Source organism: Enoplosus armatus, chromosome 19 (genome assembly GCF_043641665.1).
Source record: "Enoplosus armatus isolate fEnoArm2 chromosome 19, fEnoArm2.hap1, whole genome shotgun sequence".
Lineage (NCBI taxonomy): Eukaryota > Metazoa > Chordata > Actinopteri > Centrarchiformes > Enoplosidae > Enoplosus > Enoplosus armatus.
This window is the reverse complement of record NC_092198.1, coordinates 16,322,954-16,343,999: the sequence shown is the minus strand read 5'-3', so window position 1 is coordinate 16,343,999 and position 21,046 is coordinate 16,322,954. Positions and strand designations below refer to the sequence as shown.

General features: G+C 41.2%; 1 protein-coding gene across 2 annotated transcripts in view; it reads left to right on the top strand.

Annotated features, from left to right (window-relative positions):
• Nucleotides 1-10,873, top strand: part of slc24a4b (solute carrier family 24 member 4b) — a 31,896-nt gene extending 21,023 nt beyond the window's left edge. The window contains exons 9-17 of one of the 2 annotated variants that reach the window (XM_070925646.1): nt 654-707; nt 3,963-4,057; nt 7,199-7,368; nt 7,632-7,773; nt 8,472-8,638; nt 8,804-8,918; nt 9,684-9,796; nt 9,961-10,026; nt 10,724-10,873. In XM_070925646.1, coding sequence (XP_070781747.1) covers nt 654-707; nt 3,963-4,057; nt 7,199-7,368; nt 7,632-7,773; nt 8,472-8,638; nt 8,804-8,918; nt 9,684-9,796; nt 9,961-10,026; nt 10,724-10,873 — 1,072 coding nt within the window. Of the gene's footprint in view, nt 1-653; nt 708-3,962; nt 4,118-7,198; nt 7,369-7,631; nt 7,774-8,471; nt 8,639-8,803; nt 8,919-9,683; nt 9,797-9,960; nt 10,027-10,723 lie in introns of both variants that reach the window. The other variant, XM_070925645.1, reaches the window with a different exon arrangement.
• The last annotated feature ends 10,173 nt before the right edge of the window (nt 10,874-21,046 follow it).

Here is a 21,046-nt window from a genome sequence, read left to right as displayed (position 1 = left end):
AAACTCCTGCTTGCAGTTCTATAGAAAGTATTCCGACCCTGTTTTTTTTACATTTTGTTATGTTGCAGCCTTATGCTAAAATATAAAAATGTAATTAATTTTTCCCTCATCAATCTACACTCAATACCCCACAATGACTAAACAAAATCAGGATTTAAGACATTTTTGCAAATGTATTAAAAAGAAAACACTGAAATATCACATTTATATAAGTATAAGTAAATCATGCCCAATCAAATGAATTTATCAGAGGTGGACTCCAATGAAGATGTTGAAACATCTCAAAGAAGGTTAAGAAAAATTGTTTTGCCTTTTATTGGACAGAGTGAGGTGAAGAGGCAGACAGGAAAAGGGGGGGGGGGGCATGACATGCAATGGTATGAACTATAACCATTCGGCTACCAAGGCGCTGCAGAAAAAATGATTTGAACAGTTTTAGCAAAAAGCTGCAGTATAACAAAATGTGAAAAAAGGGAAGGAGTCTGAATACTTTCTCCCTGCACTGTAACTCTTTCTGTAATAATAGTTGTAGCAGGCAGCTAGAATACCTTAAGAAATAAACTGAATATATTTTAGCTTATATAAATATTTCCATGTGTGTGTGGGAACCTGAATTTATTTTATCCCTCATCCTGTATATCTCTCGTCTTCAGGTGGGAAAGTTTGGTGCTGGTGGTCATGTATGCTGGATACATCCTTGTCATGAAGTGAGTTCTGCACATTTTTTAAATCACTCAGCTGTTTAATAAATCTGTCAAGCTGGTTGATAACCAGTGGAGGAGGAACTATTTACATCCTTTATTGAAGTAAAAGTACCAAAACATTAGTGTATAAATACTTCATTGCAAGTGCTGCATTCAAAATCCTGCTTAAGTACAGAAGTTAAATGTACTTTTAGGTATCAAAAGAAACTGTACTTGCTGCATAGAGAAATGGCCCCAGTGACTGATGCATCATAGTATGACTGACTGAAATGTCTCTTTGGTGGAACTATTAACAACCCATAGACGTCTGAAACATGACAAGGGGCCAGGACAGTGCTTTGGATTTAATCTTTAACAAGGCATTTTATTTTCTAAGCTTCATTAAATGTTCTTTTATATAAAATGTTCATCTGAAAAGTAGCTAGTAGCTGTCAGAGAATTGTAGTGGAGTGAAAAGTACAATATTTCCCACTGAAATGTAGTGGAGTAGAAGTATAAAGTAGCATAAAACTGAAATATACAGTTACCTCAGTTGTACTTAAGTACTGTACTTGAGTGAATGTACTTAGTTCGTTCCACCGCATTGGCACTGCAGCAGCCTGACTGTGTGGGGAGAGATTCTTAAACTCTCGCACACTAACACCTGTGGGCTGATGAGTATGACCAACTGTACACTCAAGAAGCTTCACAAGAGAAGCGTGTGTTTCCAGCTGGAGGGGAGTGTCTCGTTCATGTCGCCTACCCAGATGTTAGCTGAAGATTGGGCTCGGGAGCCGTCTGGTGCAAAGATCGCTCCTCTAATGAATCAACTGCAATTTTTGAGGACGCAATTTCACACAGTTAGGACACACACAGTTTCCCATTTGTAGGTCTAATGACAGTTATACTTTTTTTATTTTTGTTATTTTTTAACAGGGGGTTTGGCCCAATGGGAGCACACGTAGGAGGAGAAAGGGAGGTTGGAGGGGGGGGGGCGGGGAAGCAGTACTTCCTTGTATCTCTTAGTTTGAGCATTCAAGGGCACTTTTGCTCTGTTGATTGATGCCACGCTGTCTTTCCTCGTCTGCTGCGGCCTCTTGTTCTTCGCGAATACACTACTTGTCACTTTGATTATGAAGGTGACACGACTCTATAGGGTATATAGGCCACAATTATAGAACTGAGTATTTATAGTATACGGTTTGGAGAATATTATAGATCCAAGACCAAACTGACAGAAGAACTGAGAGAAAAAGGCTCAATTACAAATCCGTCTGCTGCTTCAGCACCACGGACAGCACCATGGATTTATCAGGCCACAAAAATATTAATTTATATATAGATTTCTTTTCAATACTGTACATAGAATCTTCCACTTGACAAATTCAGGTGTGTCATGGTTTAATTTCAACAGGTAATTAACTCTAAATCCTTATTTTTGATGTATCTTATTTCATGAACTTGTCCCATGAATCAGACTGGAATAGATCGTGTTTTCGCCTTTCTTTGAGCTTGAGATTATTATAAAAGGATCAGTAAGGGTTTCTTTGTCTGGGGTACATATCATCTGATCATAATTTTGGTTGCAATCTTCCCTGAGAACTCCTTCTCTTTTACTGCATCTGTCAACTTTCAGCCTGTACGAGCAAATTGCTTCCATGAAATACAGACTCCATCTCCTGTATTACGCCATATTTGTGTCTTTATAGTCCAAAGTGCATAATGCCAACCACGTTGTCCTGTGCCGCTGTCTCTGTCCAGCTGGGTAATCTGTGTTACACTCAGCAGCAGCCAGCTCTCTCCCCGCCATAAGAGTTTAATCTTTCTCCCTCTGCAGTGGCTAAGAGCACAGGCTTAACCGGATCACTCCTCTCCTTTCTCATTTGGAGGAAAGAAGTGCTTACTGTAGGATGTGCTGTCATATGTCTCCCCTCTCCCAAAATATCCGCTGACCATTTTGGGCTGTTCCAGTCAAAATGGAGTAGAGTGGGTTTTATATAGCGCGATCAGTGCTCCGAGGTGACCTTCCAGGGCTCGGCTGTGATTTATTTATTTATTTTTTTCTTCTTCCTCTCCTGAAATAGCACACATGCTGCTGCCGATTGTAAAACAAATAACAGCATGAGGGGGAAAAATGTAACGACACAAAATGAAAAATATAACTTCTCTTGATGCTTTTGAATCGCAAATCATGAACATTTGTTTTTTCGATGTTATTAGTCAAGTATACTTGGACACAAACCTGAAATAAATATACTGAACAAAATATAATTGGAAACAGACTCCATGCTTCTATCTAAATATCATTAGCTTAGTCTTCAAGTGCGTGTGCTTTGTCTTCATCAAGGACCACAATGGGAAAAATCTTGCACTTATTATGTCGTCCGTGACGTTCTGTCTCTTTTCTCATAATGTCAAACAAACTAAACAGAAAAACTTGACAGCATACGTGCTTTAGCCACTGTTGGGAAGCTTTATACTGCACTGGCTGATGTAGTTTTATGATGAAAGCTATAGCTTCGGCTAGCTAACAAGGCTGGTGCTCAGTGTGTTTAACATTTAACATGTTTTTCAGTCAAGCCAGCTGGCTTTTCCTCTGTCACCTGATTGGAGGTTGGAGGAAAAATATAAAGTCTTTGTTTTTACATTCAACTTATTGAACTATCAGTTTTATTAACTGTTATATTTCTGACTCGTGATCATTTTTTACAGTCTTTTTGTGGGTTTTGGGTTCCATACTACAATCTGTACAAAATACAACATCCTCTGTCTTTAAACCCTCAATTCAGATGAGTAATTTTCTTTTTGTTTTAATGTTGGCCTCTGAATGCTCTGGTGATGTTGCCAGTACTACTTCTGCACACATTTTGTTCAGAGGGCGGCAGCAGTGTGTTCAGTATTTGTGATCCATGGTTTCTTATAGAAGGCCTGCGGCTGATGAAAGCCTTGCGATTGGCTTCTAGGACTTTTTCTTTCCTTTGCTATTCTAATGCAGAGCAGCATATTTCAGCCATTTTTTGGTATAGTGTAACGCTGATACTGTTTCTGAGAAAGTAGGCCACATTAACTATAGATTCATTCTATAGAAGTATGGACAGTAAACAGGTTATTTTAGCTAATCAGTGCATACTATGTCTATATTTCAAACAAGTTGGAGCCTTTCATCTGAAGCTTCTGACACTGAACGTCCTATCTTGTTTATTTCTTTCCCTTTTGGACTCAGGGCTGAACTTTTTTGAGTATCTCTAATTGAGGGATTATGCTCCATCTGTTTACTAGATTCAACTCCAGCATGCAGAGATTTTTCATGGGGAAGGGGTCGAAGAAGAACGTGGCCAATGGTAACGCTGCGGCCAGCAGTGAGATGGAGGACGGTAATACTAGTTATGACTATGTTTGGGATGACGACCCGTCATCGCCTTTACTCTCAACAGGTAAGGTTAATCAGACAGGCTGGGTACCCAAGACTACAAGAAATCAATCAGATGTTGTGTGTTGAAATAAGATTGGGGTTCCTGGGCTATGAAGTGGAAATATACTGGACGATTTGATTCTCTGGAAGACTGTGGTTGTTTGTGGCTTTAACCTCTGCTCCTTTCTGCTGAACTAACTTTAATTGCTTCAGCGTATACTGTATTCTGCTGAAACTTACTTGGAGCAATAGTTTGAGATTTTGGGAAATATGTTAATTTGCTTCCTTGCTGACGGTTGGATTATAAGATCGATATCACACTCAATATCTGCCTGCTAAAAATGAAGCTACAGCCAGTAGGCGGTTAGCTCAGTTTAGGATGTGCGGGGGGGGGGGGGGGGGGGGGGGGTGACATGTTGATTATTGAACTTTAGAGGCGCTGGTTGACAGATTTTGTTACCTTCAGACGGTGCCATCCCTGTTACCAGCCAACCGGCTGCTGGCTGTAGCTTCATATTCAGTGTACAGACATGAGAGTGGTATCAGTTTTTCAATGAATTTAACAAACAAGACGTAACATGTTAATTATTGAGATTATGCAGATTTTGTCATTTGCGGACCGAGCCAGGCTCGCCATCTCCCCCTATTACCTCTCGTTTCTTCTTATGCTACACTATGCTAAGCTAACTCTCAGCAAGAGAGAAAATAAACACATTTCCCCAAATGGCAAACTGTTCCTTTTTAAATGTGATTCTGCAGAACTTTGCTAAATTTTCCAAAGATCAAGAAGATTTCAGTCCTTTTGACCTCAGTGAACTGCACTACCTGAAGAGACGGTTTCTCAAATTTCCCCCTTACTACTTTCTTTTTCTTGTGGTCATTTTCCACTCATTTTCTTTGCCCGCTAAGTCCTTTTTCTGGGTAATAAGCAACTGGAGCTTATCTGAGCATACAGGGTTCACAAAATGAAATGTTCTTGTTTAAAATGGGAACAGCATAATGAAGATGTTCTTTAATCTTCCTTCCGTAATGCAGTTTAATGTCAGGGGACTTTGTTGTCTTGAGTTTCAAACTTCCGGGAAAAATTTGCCTTTTCTAAATAACATCTTTTTAATGTTTGGGTGAGATTTCCTCATAGCCACAGTCTTCCTCTTCTTCCTTTCCTGCCTTTTGACCTTTCAGAAGCCTCTAATCAGTAACATTTAACCCCTCTGAGACATTTAACCCTTTCCACTTTGGCTGCGTTAGTGTTAACATGCCTGTCTGTTTAGCCTTACTAAACTTACTCTTGCCTATTGTCAACAGTGTTGTGCTGCTGTGTGCCAGTTCTTTCTGCTTGCATACTACTTTTCCTCTGCCGGTCTCTGGGGCGTAGACCCACTCACTCCTGAAGTGGTAATGATTTTCACAAGAGGAAATGTTTATGCCAGCTCTGTTTACACTTTTTAATTTATGTGCATTCCTGCATGCATAATAAGTCAAATTAAGGCTGAGTTAAACTAATAACTGTACTGTAGAACTTTTCTTATTCCCTATACACTGCATCTTATAGTTGAGAGCAAATGAGGAGTTATAGGATGCCAATAAAACATTTTGAAATATGCATTACTGTCGGAGCACAACTTGTCAAAGTGTTTAATGTGTCAGCCACCTGCATAACAGTTTGAGATTATCAGCTCTAAGATGCCAGAGGTTATAGCTTTCATGTCGCAGATTTTGAAATCAATCTTGTCCACCCATAAATATTCACAACCAGTAGGCAAACTTCAAAGCTGCGCCAGGCAATTTGGGGGAAGCTATTTGAAGTTCAGTGCCCAGAAATCATGGGGGGGGGGGGGGGGGGTTCAGAGCTGGTGAGTCCAGGTGTGATTCCAGGCGTGATTCCCTGAAGATTTTACACTCCTTTTCCTCCATGACATGAGGATAGTCAAGTGAAAGAAGAAATCATTTGGGGCCGTTAAGCTGCAACTCTAGAGGATTTTTGATTAAGTGGTCCCATCATTGCTAAAGCCCAGAAGAAGACTTTTAGGCAAGCAAGGTTTTTCTGTTGATCTTTTGAGTCTCATTCATATTTACATACGTACCTGTGCTACATTCTGCTAAGACATGCAGGTTTATGTGGTCTTAACGTGTTCACAGGTGACTCTTTTTCCACATCGTCACTGTCCAGTGAAAACCATCCATCTCCAAATCTGCTGATTTCTGAATGTTTCAGATTAACCAAAAAGCCTTCTTCTACATCTTGGCTAACAATTTAAAAACCCATTGGATTATCTGACAAATGCGTTGTGTTCAATGATATCACCCATGAACAGTTGGCGTTACAGGACAGTTATGACTTAGTTGAGTGAGTTGACTGAACACACTATTTTGAGATACTGGAATTAAAAGGCTCCAAACCAACATATGAGACAACACTTGTCTGTCCCCCATCAAACAATACTACCAACAATCCCTTCCCTTGTCTCTGAGACCACAAGCAGCATGAAGGCACCAACATCAATTTCCAGGTGACGCAGGAGAATGAGGGAGTGGAGTGAAAGAAGGAATGATTTTCAGAGCTTTGGAAAAAACATTCACACTCTGTTGGTCAGGGGATGTTTTTGCTCTGAAGTTTTGATTTGTGTAGACATTGAACAGTCCACATTGTGATTTAGGGTTATGGGAATGGTGTATGTTGACATAAAGATCTTGCCTGGTGCAGCTTTAACTGTGACATGCTGAAAAAAATGGCTCTGTTTCAGCATCCATTAATATTCCCTAGTAACTTGGCCTGGGACACTGTCGCCCTACAGACTACAAAATGACACTGCAAACCTTTATAGTACAGAACATAACTCTTGATGCCTATGCTCCTCTTAAAAATTGAACTCTGTTTAGTGTAGCGTAATTTAATTTGCAATTTGGACGTTCCAACAGGGTGAAATTGGTTAAAAACTTTATTTCATTGTCTAAGGTATCAAGTACGTGCACTCAAATGAAATAACAAAACGGATAGAAATGAATGAATATACTTGTATACTTGTCTGATCTGGTAGATTCGTGCTCATTCATTCATTATATTCGTTTGTTTTATATTCGTTCATATCCCTCCGCCCCTCAGTCAAGCCCAGCAAGGCTTACAGTCGCGGATCGGTGGTGATGGTGGACGAGATCATGAACGCCAGCCCTTCGAAGTTCAGGTTTCCAGAAGCTGGCCTCCGTGTGATGGTCACCAGCCATTTTGGACCGAAGACCCGTCTGCGCATGGCCAGTCGCCTCATCATTACAGAGGTACAGCTGGGCGTTGTTGCCCCAATAGGAGGATTTGGCTGCTACTGCTATGTGTTCTTTTGAGTGTGTACTATTTTCCAACACAAAGTTGGAAATAACTAAACTCAAAAGAAGGCCCTTATCTCACTCACAGTATGCATGTTTGTGTATTTCATTTCTGACTGCAGAAACAAAATGCATTGAAAATATGGCAGTAGCGCAGCAGTCGAAGTAGCAGCGCGTCTGCTCATCTGCTCTTTGACTTAGTTTCTTTTTTCTGAAAGCGCCAGAAGTTGGTCCAAGCTGCCAATGGAGTGGAGACACAAGTGATTGACGGGAAGGTTGAAATAGAGAATGGAAACGTGCCAGAGGACAAACCCGCCGAGGAGGAGGAAAACGACACCATCTCGCCGTTTCGTCTTCCAAGTATGTGATCCGTGTATTTACTTGATGGACTGTGTAATTTGGCATAAATGGATACTTTAGAGGGTTAAAACGATAAAGGCATATTCTCAATTTGAAACATCAGACATGAATCTAGTTTACGTCCTCCTGTATTGCTTATTTTAAGAACTTTCCGCTTCAGTAGTTATTGATGTCCTTCGCTCAAATTAGTCGGTGGCTCTATAAAATACATTAAAATGGAAGAGAAATGTTTACGTTGTTGGCACTTACAATAGACGGACGACAAAATGTCTGCTTGAGAGTGACATTAGCAATCCATTTGCAGGAAAGAATTGATTCACGCAATCGATGAGTGGAAACCAGATTCGATTGTGCTTTTTAAAGTGAAAAGATTTGTGGGAAATGCGGTCTGAACACTGCCACTGACATGAGGACGAGGCTGCAGGCCATCTTGATCATGATAACATTTGTTGACAGTAATTATTAAAATCTAAATTAATTTAACAATGTAATGGAAAGCCTACACATGGCACCTTTTTTTTTAAAAACTTTTTTTTTAAGAAAATTGCATTTAGTTCTTGCCATCTGGGCAATACAGTTTTTCCACCACATTACTAAAGACCAAGCATACTGTAAACTGTAAGTTTGTTTTGATCATTATCCGTTGATCAAAAAGCGAGGAGGCTAATCTCTCATGCTAATGTGTGTTTCTGCCGCAGGGAGTATTGGCAGCAAGTTGAAGTGGCTTCTCTCGTGGCCTCTGCTCCTGTTGCTGTACTTAACCGTCCCGAACTGCGCCAAGCCTCGCTGGGAGAGGTTCTTCATGGTCTCCTTCATCCTGTCCACCGTCTGGATTGCCATCTTCTCCTACTTTATGGTCTGGATGGTGAGTGTAATGTTTCTCCTGAAGATGTCTGCTTGGTTTATTGGTGTATTTCTGTTAAGTAAGGCAGCATTAGACATATATTTGAGACAAAAGCTTGTCAGCCTTCATACCATACAAATAGAGAATGCTATTTCTGAGCTCCGGCACTCTGTGTGTTTCTCTCAGGTGACTATAATTGGGTACACTCTGGGAATCCCTGATGTCATCATGGGCATCACTTTCCTGGCAGCCGGCACCAGCGTCCCAGACTGCATAGCCAGCCTCATTGTGGCTCGGCAAGGTATACCTTTCCCGCCATTTGTACACTTTTAGATTTTGCCATTTTGTGGATTTGTTACACAATGGAAATGGATGATGAAGATGTGGATATGCGGTTACGTGGTAGGCATTTTATACCACCAGTCCAACAGGACATCCTCCATTTTTTTAATTCTTAGATTATAGCATACTTGGACGTTCCCGGGTGGTTAGTTGGGTGAGTCATCGGAATAAACAAAAGCTAGAAGTATAGATACAGTGACTTGTTGTTTGTGGTGAAAGTGCTTTCTGGGATGTTCCCGTTTTTTGAGTGGCTAGACAGAAGAACATGGATAGAGAAATGTATCAAGATATTAATATATCCACGTATGCATTGTAGTCAATTTACATGCAGAATGATAAAACTTGATAAACACAACCAGATATACAGGTGGTGCGCAACAGAGGTGCACTTTTGTTAGTCAGTTGCACTAGATTTGTAAATGCCAACATTGTAGTATCTAGAAATGGGTTGTCTCCTATGTGCGTGGAAAAAGTAGGGGTGTACAGAGTACCAACTGAGCACAGGAACAAGAAGAAATAGTGCCGAGCTGTTTATACACATTACATTGTAGTCCTGTGTCACTGCCTTCCCAGCTGAATAAGGTTAGAGCCCCTGTGAATATCAGAAAGTACAGAACAGCGAAATGTTAATCTTCAGTTGGAAATAAAGTGGTTTGTTTGACCTGAAAGTCTGGATGAAACACTTCATGTACTTGCTTAAACATTTCATTTTGTTTTGTTGCAGGTTTGGGAGACATGGCGGTGTCCAACACTATTGGCAGTAATGTGTTTGATATTCTAGTGGGACTGGGGGTTCCCTGGGCGATACAGACCATGTGTGTCAGCTATGGATCGGAGGTAAGGAGTGTGTTTACTTTACAAGAACTCAGACCTTGTCATTTCTGTATTATCTGGTGTGTGTGTGTACGTAAGAAACAACCAAAATCCAGTTTCTCCTTATCTCAGATATTGAAATAAGATTGAAGAGCAGCAGATGAATTGTTGATCTCTCTGTCATGCAGGTTATGATTAACAGTCGGGGCCTGGTGTACTCAGTGGTGCTTCTGCTGGGCTCTGTAGCACTCACGGTGAGCATGCGTACTTGTTTATCCTTGGCATCGCAAACACACCCAATTTTTGTTGAGTTAGGTCTGACAGCTGTTTTTAACTCATTTTTGGGTGCGGAATCCAAAACTGATCTCAGTTTTTCTCTATCACGTCAAGTTTTTGAACTATAGGATCTCCGTTTTCTTAAAAAATATGAAAAATACTGTACTTAACAGATATGTGTGTGATAGTACTGACCTATTGGGAGCTGCACACACCTCTCACCGCACTGTCTCAATTGTGACTGCACAAACAAGTTGCCACGTAGCTGTAGATGAGTCCAATCGTAATCAGCTGGCAAGTCTTACTACAGCTAATCAGTGGAATTTTGCTTATCTGGAGGGTAAGCTGTGGAGAAAAAACTTGACGTGCTAGAAAAAAACTGACTGCAATTTTGGAATCAGCATGCCAATTTTAGTTTTAATCAGCATAAAAATCTAACTCAACAGAATTTTTTTTTCAAATTGTTCCCCACTGTTATCAGTTGATATTCAGTCAGTTCAGGAAAGTCATACAATATAGTCGAAGTGAATAAATCCCTGGGGGTGCAGCCTGTAATTCTGCTGTGTTTTGGTAGATTTTAATCACTTGTTTAAATCAAACCAGTGAACATTAAGATTTCATTCGGAACGTACCGCAGCCTGCACAAGCCATTCTGATGCATTCGTGTATGTGCAGGTGCTGGGGATCCACCTGAATAAATGGAGGCTGGACGTGAAGCTGGGCTTGTACGTCCTGGTCTTGTACGCCATCTTCCTCTGCTTCTCCGTCATGATCGAGTATAACGTCTTCACCTTCGTCAACCTGCCCATGTGCATGGAAGACTAGAGCACAGCAGCATGCCTCGGATACCAAAACCTCAACGCTCCCATAGCAACCCCGCCCCCAAATCCTTTTTTCAATAATACTGGACCTATCTGCAGACTCTTTTTCTCCTCCCCTGCGCTCTCTCTCTCTCCCTTGTAATCCTTTTAGTCCCAAATATGAATCTCATTTCCTCAAGAGGCAGTACACGCTGTAAGAGTGGACTCCATTCTATGTCTCTAATTTGTCCTCTTGTCACACAGTGCCAGTCCTTAATGCCCAATATTTCGGGCATTGCCTGTTATTGCAGTAAAGTCTTTATTTCCTCTGTGCGCCTGTTAACTTTCTACCCATCTAGCATGCCTTTAGATGTCGGGGACCTCCAAAATCATAAGTGCCCCTGTTGTTTGTTGGTGTGTGTGTTATCACTGTTTTCACATTGTAGATTTCCACACGCCATTTCCAAAGCCTTCCCACAAACCAAACCAGAGTCCTCCTATGACTCCAACCAAAACCCCCTACATAGAGATAACTCTCCTTGAGGTCATCCCTAAAAGAATTATAATTACCCAAGCACCCAAAGAAAAAAAGTACACTCCTTTTTCCCTCTCGACCCCCCCCCCCCCCCCCCTCGGAGGAGGGCTTTGTCCTTGGCAGCTCCCCTCCTCCAGCCTGGACCCGACTCCCCTGGCATGGCCTTTGGCATCAGGGAGCAGATACTGTTAGCGCTTCACTTCACTCGCCCTCCGCAACTCTTCTTAACCCTCATCTGCTTGTTCAAATCTTCTTTGTTTTCTTAAAAAAAAAAAGAAAAAAAAAGACATTTTGTCAGGACACTTTGTGTCAAGATGTATCACGGTCCAGATCAGTTGACTGTGAGGGTGTTATGCATATGCAGCACGGCACAATGTAAACTTGTAAACACTTTTTTTGTTGTTTTTTTTTTTTTGTATTTATTTTTTCAAAACAAGGTTTTGTCTAGTACGAAATATGGAGGAGAGCTTGTTGCAAATATAGGACATTGTCTGTTTTTCACTGAAACAAATTGCACATGGAAATGCTTTTCTTGCTTTGTGCTGTAAGGAGATTTGACCACTCAGAGAGGTATCCGGCTGGTGGTGGCGACTCCACTCCAGCGTTATGTTCATTCAGTGATGGGTCAGTCCACTTTTCCCTCTGCACAACAACACCACAACAAACAAAAACTGGCTCCAGATCTGTGGGATGCATCTGATTTTTGCCACCATCAGGTGATTTGTTCTCATCTTGAGACAGCAGCAGAATGGAGGTAGTTTAAAAAATAAAAAAATGCAAAGAAACCAGACGGTTCTCTACAATGACTGTCTGCTATAACACCCTCTGGCCAGTAGGGGGCACTGCAGCCCCTCTACCCAGGGCAGGGGTGCCAACCACAGCCGTCGGTTATCAGGGAAACTCAGAAGGACAACTCCAGGAGGTGGCGATGGTGATGGTCTCTTGATTTTGAGTTATATGTAGATATTGCACTTTAACAGCCGTCCTCTCATTCTGAATCAACTAGTGCTTCCTTCTGTGCGTGTGTATTTTCAGTGTATATGTGACTGTGTGTGTGTGTGTGTGTGTGAGAACGTGTGCGTGCGTGTGTGTGTGTGTGCTCTCAGTATGGGCCCACGCTATGTTTCTCACACCGGACTCTCGAACAGACTGGAACCTCGTTAACACCATGAGCACACCCGCCTCTGTCTGCAGTGCATGCTGGGACATTTAAACGCAGCTCCAACACAGCACAGCAAAAGGCTGAGGGCTTCTGGGCTCCATGGAAACCGCCCGACCCACTTTACAAAAATCGGCAGCTACGAGCTACACTGCAATCCAGACATTTGACATCATGCAAAAATGCCTGTGAGGAGTCCACAAGTGAGGTGCAGAGACTAAGAACTTAACAATGCGTGTGAGGAGTGTTTTAAGTGTTGAAAATATTCCTCTGCCACACTGTTGGCAGCAGGCACTTGTATATGCAATCTCAATTTAAAGAATTCTATGTGACAGAAGGCCCCTGCAAGGTTGCCATATAAAGACGGGGGATCCCGTGGAGATGTGACGTCGGTTTGTCTAGTAGTACTTGATGTGTGAGCTCACAGGTGTGCGTTTGCTGAGGAACGGAGCCCAAAGGACGGACGTTTCTGAAACAGTGGCTTTGAGGGAAGTCTGATTTCTCCTCCTATACACCCCCCCCCCCCCCCCCTCCTTTTTCCTCTTTCTCCACTCTTGTCCCCTCTTGCACAAGGGCATTAACTCTCCACCAACCCTAGCTGAAGGAGCAGAGGGGCAGTAGGGAACGCATAGATGAATGGATGGCTTTCCTCCACCGCCCTCGGGACGTTTCAAAGGACCTGGATGAGAGCAGACTTTAAGGAATTAAAAAAGAATAAGTTGGACCCTTAAGCTGTTACTCTATTGAGGTTTAAACGGCTGTGTTTACTGGATGGAGGTGACCACACAGAGGGCCTACAGACTCCTCCACACACCCACTGACATCCTTGTACCCCCCCCCCCTCCTCCCCCAACCTTCTCAGTGGGTCTTCTGTACATACAGGACCTAATTTTTTGATGCTTTTTGTGGGGAAGGCACATTTGTGCTGTACTTGAGTTGATTCAGAATGTGCAGTGGTATGTTTTTTTTTTTTTTTTTTTGTTGTATATTTTTGTTGTTGCTCTGTGTGGTCATGTCCCGGTTGCCAGGTTTGAGTGGTGACACGACAGCTGGGGAAAAACACTGCTCCCCCTTTTCGTCCTCATCTTGACACAACAGCGTACGTTCTCACTGGTTGTCTGACTCGCATCTTTGTTACCAAGTCACTTTTTTGGAAGAAGAAAAAGGAAGGGAAAAAAAGTAGAATTCAGATGCCATACTTGTCGTAGCTCTGCATAAATCCAGACTGTATGGAAATCCTGTGTACAAAAGTGCGCACACTTTAGAAAACACGCGTTAGAAATGGCAATTGAACACGAGAAGACTGGTATGTATTTCTTGATTGAATGCGACCTGATGCACTGTGAGCTCAATGTGACGTGGGAGTTGTTTGTCAAGAATAATAAATGATTAAAAAATATATTTAATGTAAAGTTAGTTACTATAAAACATTACTGAGGACATCTGTATAACTTATATGAATGTATTGTCTTGCTATACTGGACATATCCAACCAATGCATTTTACTGTAAAGCAATAATGTGAAGAAAAAAAAATAAAATGGCAAAATAATTCCTGTACATTTGTCTCATAAGTTCTTGGATTGTTTGTGAAATACATAAATTAAATGAAGCCATTTGTACATGTATCTGTTGCTTGTGCTGTTTTGTTTTTTCAAAGCATGTACTGATTTTTAAAAAATGATTAAAATTGTTGGGGGGGTCGGCTTGAGAGAAAAAGAATGGTCAAAATTGAAGCAGCAGAGGCCAAGATACCCTGACTTTTAGTCCTTAATATGAGTCAAGCTCCAAAATCACTGGATCCTACATTTCCCACAATGCAACGTTGTAACTTCAGACTTTAGAAAGCTCCTTCCAGAGACACTGGCACATCATACAACTGTTAGGACAGGCCGTGTAGTACTCCACATGACGAATAAACTGAACTTCATGAGTGAAATTGGTGGAATGTCCCTTTAAGTTGGATTTTGATTGCAGGACTTTTACTGATAATGGAGTATTTTTACAATATTTTATTGGTAATGATCATTCCTCTCACGTTATTGCTTTAAATGTTTATATCTGAGGGTAAACAGAACAACTTAATTATCTCCCAGTAATATCGTGTACTAAAAATAGTATTTTCTGTAATTTATTCATCACTGTAAGATTTAACTAACGGAGAGAGACAACACTGGAGGACAACTTCCGACTTGCTGACTCAAAGTGTCTTTTCCTTCAACCAGAAGCCAAATGAGACGGTGCAGCTTTCACCGTTCTGATATGAGCAGCTTAAGATATGTAATAAATCGTTCTTGGTGAAATGACCCTTAAGGTAAAGTTAATGAGTTTGATGTACTCCTTGTGGCTACTCTGTTGCACCAGCAGTGATTAAAGCGCACACACACACACACACACGCACACTCTTTAATATATTCTGGCCATATCACCGTGGTGTGACTGTATCCTGTCTTTTTTCATTCTCCTGGCCGTACTTTTCTTCACTACAAAATTTACAGATTTTTAATTAAAGTTCCTGTATCTTCCAATCACATCAGCTGTGAATAAATTCGCTCAAAGTAATACCATGCAACAATACTTAATTTTTGGGATATGTGAGATTAGATAGCAAATAAATCATCTGCTATGTGGTTGAAGCATCCCTGAAAAGAATATCTAAATGAATGAGTCACACTATTTGGATGTTTCTGCGGCAGCATGTATTTCTCCCTGTGTGAATAATGAATAATGATTTATTGGTCCTTACTGGAAACTTGTCTTGTGCGATAATCAAGCTGAAGTGGCCTGTATTTAGCCAGACAGGGTGATTGCAAACAATTTGTTATTTATAGTGACGGCTGGCAACATGTGAAGAGTCCATTGAGGGGCGAGTGATAGGAAAATTCACGTTTTGATTGCATCTTGCATCCATCAATCTTGATTTTTAGTTCTGAGCACCAGCAGGGGGCAATGTTGCAACAGGATTCACATCCAAGTGTCAGAGACAAACTTTGTTACAGCTCAGGAGGAGATGAAACCGGAGCTCTTTTACCCAAGTGAATAAGACTGGCAGTCTGTGATATAAAGTTCCATATATCAAACATAGTCAAATGACTGGAATGAATGCTTTCTCTATGATTTCCTGCACAAAAAAAACATATTGCAAATCATTTGTTAATGATGGATGTCCGTATCCTTCATCGGCCAGCAGACAGCCAGCCATCTGGTGAGACCAGCATGGGCCGTGCAGGCTACTGGTGCTTCTCCCTAATGAGCCACCCTCTTGGCTATCGTGCTGCAGTTAACAAGCTTCTCTGTCAGCCGTGATCTTGTGCACTGATGAGTTCCCTCTCGGCCCCCTAACAAGCCCGTTTGGGCAGCTACTGCGTGTCTCCCGTGAACGCCGACTTAGCTCCCCTCCACTATTTGTTGTGCCACATTTAGAGACAAGGCCCACGCATTCCTGGCCTCCACATATACAGCACCGTAATCCTGCTTTGAAAAGTTGTTTATCTGTTCACCCTACCGCCTCCACAGTTACAGTTTGGGGACATTTTCTTTCCTTGTTTGTGCCTTGCCAGTATTTTTGACTCCGCTCTGCTGTTTGGGTAAATTGCTGTGCTGCAGTGATGGATGGTGAGCAAACTGGGTTGCTGCTGCTCGCTGCAGTCCCTCAAAAGGGCATCCTGTGCTGCTGAACACAAGGTGTTGTGGGTCGCCGCTGTGTCCTTAACTACTGGTCTGGTTTGGCTTCCTCTGTAGTATACTGACATTAGCTGGTGATCTTTGACTCTGCATTTTTGTTTAAAGCGTTAAATTACAAAACAAGGATCTTCTCACTTACCGCTAGCGATATTCATCCATGCAGATATTTTTGGTTGAGATATATCGTCTCTGAGATCCAAGTTAATGGAAGTGAATGGAGAATTGTTATGGTACTCACAGCAATGAAAAAAAAAAACACATTTAAAAAATTCAACAGCAACATCTCTTTCCAGAAACAATATCCTGTTTACTCAAGATAATCCACAGACCTTATCCTGAATAGTTTTCAGTGGAACGACTTTTTTTTTTACGAAGAAGTTGTCTTGATAAACTGTTGACAGAAAAGTAATTTGGATTTTTCAGAACAGCTGTAATCTCTCATCTAAAAAACGTCTTCTATCTCCCTTTTTGGCATCATGTTGCAGTAGCCCGCCACTGTCAAGCTTGTGTCATGTAACCCATGGAGGTCTTGGGTTTGTGGGAAATGGTGTTTGTTAAAGCAGTGGTTCCTGATCCTTTCGGATTGTACCCCTTATAAATGAAGCAGAGTCTTCTTGCCACCCCTTATCACAGATTGCAAATGTCACTGGGTGGTGGTCAGTTCAACCATCGATTGATTTTGCCTCCTCAGATTGTTTTATTTGAAAATGTTTTAGGTGCCCTAAGATGTAAAATTACCCAGTGATTCATGAATAGCATAAATGTAGCAGTAGCATGTTATAAAATTACCAAATCTTTTTAAGAATACACCATCACTTTCTAGGCAAAATTAATTTTTTGATTTAGTTTAGTTCATTATGGTTTTCAAAGTACTGTACGCCATTCAAACTGAAACATTTTAACACATGAACAATGATGGCATATATGCAACATTTTACTCTTAACATTGGTCTTGTCATGTTACGTCTTTTTATTGGTTTTCTTGGCATTGACACTCAGGTACTCTTTTTGAATCTGTCTCACCTGTCTTTTTTTATTCAGCAGTGAAAATCCACTGGGTCCATTTAAAGCCCCTAAGCTAACAGTCCACAATCCTTAAGTGCTACATTGCTATTGTACTCCATTACGACCATTGACCTTTCCCTGGTATTTAAATTGTCTGCAAACTTTATAACTAGATGAAATTACAATAAAGCGAAAAATGATGAGGACAGTGACATTATCAGAGCTGTAACCCGTGGTCACTGGCTGTTTTGGGTCTTTTTTAGCAACCCAGCCAATAATGAAGCCCCTTTCAAAATAGCACTCAAATCAAGCCATAAACCTGGAGCATAGTCAGCCTTCAGTTTTCACAACTAAAAGCAAGACTTTCTACCGCAATGCACGCTCAGCTTTCATTTATGCATATCTGTTCATGACAGCTCCCACAGTTTGTTCCCCTGTGCACTGTGGCTCAGTGATTAATCCATTCTGCACACGCTGTACAGTTCATGAAGGTAACACAATACCTTCTTATCTATGTATGTATGAATATTAAACAGTCGGCACTGGTGAAGCTGGCAGTGTGCAATGGAGACTGATAGTTCTGATAAGACCATCTGGAAAAATCAACCAATGGTGAGTCATGCACTGAACCCTTTAATCAAGGTTACAGTTAGCATGTGTAGCGCGCCATAAATCACTGAGTGCTGGGGACTTTTCTTATGCCATTCCACAGACATCCATCATTGCAAGAACACATTAGTATTGGAAAGAGTCCAAGGTTTGCATTTATTGTAGCCTGAAATATGTAATAGATTCACATTCACAATGAAATCTAATTCTAAATCAAGACAGTAAAGCTGACTTGGGTACTTTGCTTGGTCCTCAAGGTCATTATTCAGTGTATTGTTATCCATAATTAAAATGGGACTCTTCCCCCTTTATTAGTGAATTATATGTAACATTATAGGTAAATCATTAAAAGATTAAATCAGTGCTATTCTAAGTATTTGGATGAAAATGTGTGTGTATACTGTTAATCTGTTTTCTTTTAGGAGCTCTACTTTGTGGTAGACACTGGAGTATTTCTGTGTGGCAAACATAATCAGTGTTCATTTTCTCTATTTTTTTTTCACAACCTGTAAATGCAACGCTGACCTATAGTTAAGTTGGTACAGCGTCGTGGCAACAACAACAACAACAGCAACAACAACATTTTCCTATTTCCACATGGAGCAGCCAGGGAGCAACGTTAGCGTTCATTTAGAGACGAATGTAAGTCCAACATTCACTCTTCTTTTACCTGTTTTGGTTTCCACACACTCCTGAGCGACATATCCGGCTCTTTAGCCGCTAATTGCGCCATTATCTTCACCAGCTAGTCGCTATTTTTTTTGTCTGACTGCTGTTGGTTCTTGGCAGGTAACACAGTGGGTAAAGCTTAGCAGTTAACACTTGTGCTTCTGTGGGAAATGTGTACCTATGCTGTACCCGTTTCTTGATGAGCAAGTCCCTGCATAACTCTTTCTTTTCAGCGTGAACTCCTTTGTCTCTACTTCAGCTTTAAAGTAAGTCCATAAATCCGCAAAGAAAGAAGACGCTCCAATTTGCCTGAGAATCGACACGTTTTTAAGTGTCTTCAGCATCAAAGTAACCCAGCGATGTCTGTCTGTACATCCATGACGACATTGCAATCAGAAACTGCTAATAATTCATTCGGCTATAACTAAAATACGTTTAATTGCGCATATTTGCCAAAATGTCAACAAATACAGGCTAAAAATAAGAAGGCTCAAGTCGTAGCCAGCTAACTCACTGACTCATTGGCAACATTATATGTCCTGTTTGATGTAGGGCTTTTCAATTTTGTCTGCGGGGGGATCAGTGACTAACTTTTAGCACTTTTTGGTTGGACTGAAGATTGTTTGTTGACCCAGCCTCCACTGGACAATACACGTGTTGCAGTTTTATCATAGAGGCACATTCAAAGAGTGATTTCCATATAGATTACTATGAGCAGTGGGTGGTACAGTTGAAGGGGTGTGTGGTCAACAAAGTGATTACGGCGGGAGAACAGAGACATTTACTAACGAGTGTGAAGCAGAGGGAGCAGCCAGTGTGTGGACAAACTCCCACAAGTCAGCAAATCCGCAGGTGGTCAAGAGAGAGTCAGTAATACTGTAAACGCCACCTTCATCCGATTGTTTCTGATTTAATTTTGCTGAGACTAAGTGCTTTAGGAAGTCATGGATACACAGTAAATCACAGGCAGAGAGAGAGAAAAAACACATTTACCGACAGGAGGGAGCACAATTACATTCCTGATTCGTAGCCCTGGTGTTTTATGGATGAATCCCTCTCTCAGAGGGTCTCGGAAAGGTGATCTCTCGCAGAGGCAGCCACAGGTAATTTATTCTATTCCCAAGTTTGCCATTTACTTTTCCCCCTTCAACCACTTGTGCAGACGAGATTTATTCAGACAATACTGGCATTATGCTGTAAAGCCTAACAATGAGCTGTGATCCAGACCACAATAAAGATTTGGTCTCGGTCACAGTCATAAAGGTTCTAAATGGTACCAAGGACTGGGTTCTGTGGCTCTTACTCATACAGGCGGACATTTTTAATTAAATGTTGGACGTGGTTCTCCCTTCCCATGCTTTGAAAAAAAAAAGCTGACTCTACTGTTCAGACAGCATAAGAGAGATTTAATAATGTGTGTTGTAGCCGTGAGCCAACCAGGCCATCAGCTATCAGTGAAGGCTCCACAGTCAGTCAGACGTTTTGTCACCTCACAATGCTGCGTCTGTGGTTCTGTTAGAGTTAAACCATAATACTGGTGTCATTTCAACATTCAGAGTTATAGCCTATTTACATTTAACAAATCATTTTGTGGTGCATGAGGTGTGTAATTAGATTTTTTTTATTTCTAATCTACCTGTCAGAAAGACTCAAAGCTAGATTAACTGCTGTCCCCACTAACAAGGATGCTCTAAATATAACCCTGCATGTGACAATAAGGTGACAAGATTTTGAGGGATTATGTATGTCTGAGGGGGGGGGGCGGGGGGGTTGCCTTCCTGTGGGTGACGGATGATTGACAGTACACAGTGTAATGCAATATTTGCATTAATGTGAAAACAGTGAATCCAGGCCCAGTGAAAGAAACAGATTAACAGAAACCGACCCTGGTGTCCAACAGCATATTATGTAAATTATGCAACGTACTGGGTTTGAGTCGGGGCTCTTACTTTGTTTTGTCCATGATTTTTTAACAGAGAAATGCTATAAATATATTTCCACAACAAATTCCGATGGGGCAAGAAACACACGCCTTCAGATGATCAGACCAGTTGTAAACAAGCCAAAAATGTAGATGATCTGAACCACTTTATTTGGAAGGAAAACTGAAAGTGAGTGCAGCCAATGTCAATAATAATCCGTCATTGCACAGGAAAACCATGCGCCTGTACTACTGTACGGTAAATATGGTCGGTCAGAAGGTTGGTGTGTAAACTGTGATGGATGTTTACTACAATAGACCAAACTTACAACAGGGCATAGTTTGCATGAGGTAGTGTGCAGAATGCAGCACATAATCCTACAAAGTAGCCAAAAAAGGATGCTGCAGAAGGCAAACAATCACAATGTTAAATTCCTTTCCTGGTACCATCCAGTTGCTCCAGGTATCCAGAGATGCACAGAATTAATGTTCCTCAGTTCTTCTCGACAGTAAAATTATCACAGTCATAGCTTCCATGGCCGAATTCCACTGGTCAGCATATTTGGTTTAGTTAAGTTTAATGAAGTTGAACTTTTGCAGAGAAACCTGGCAGAAAA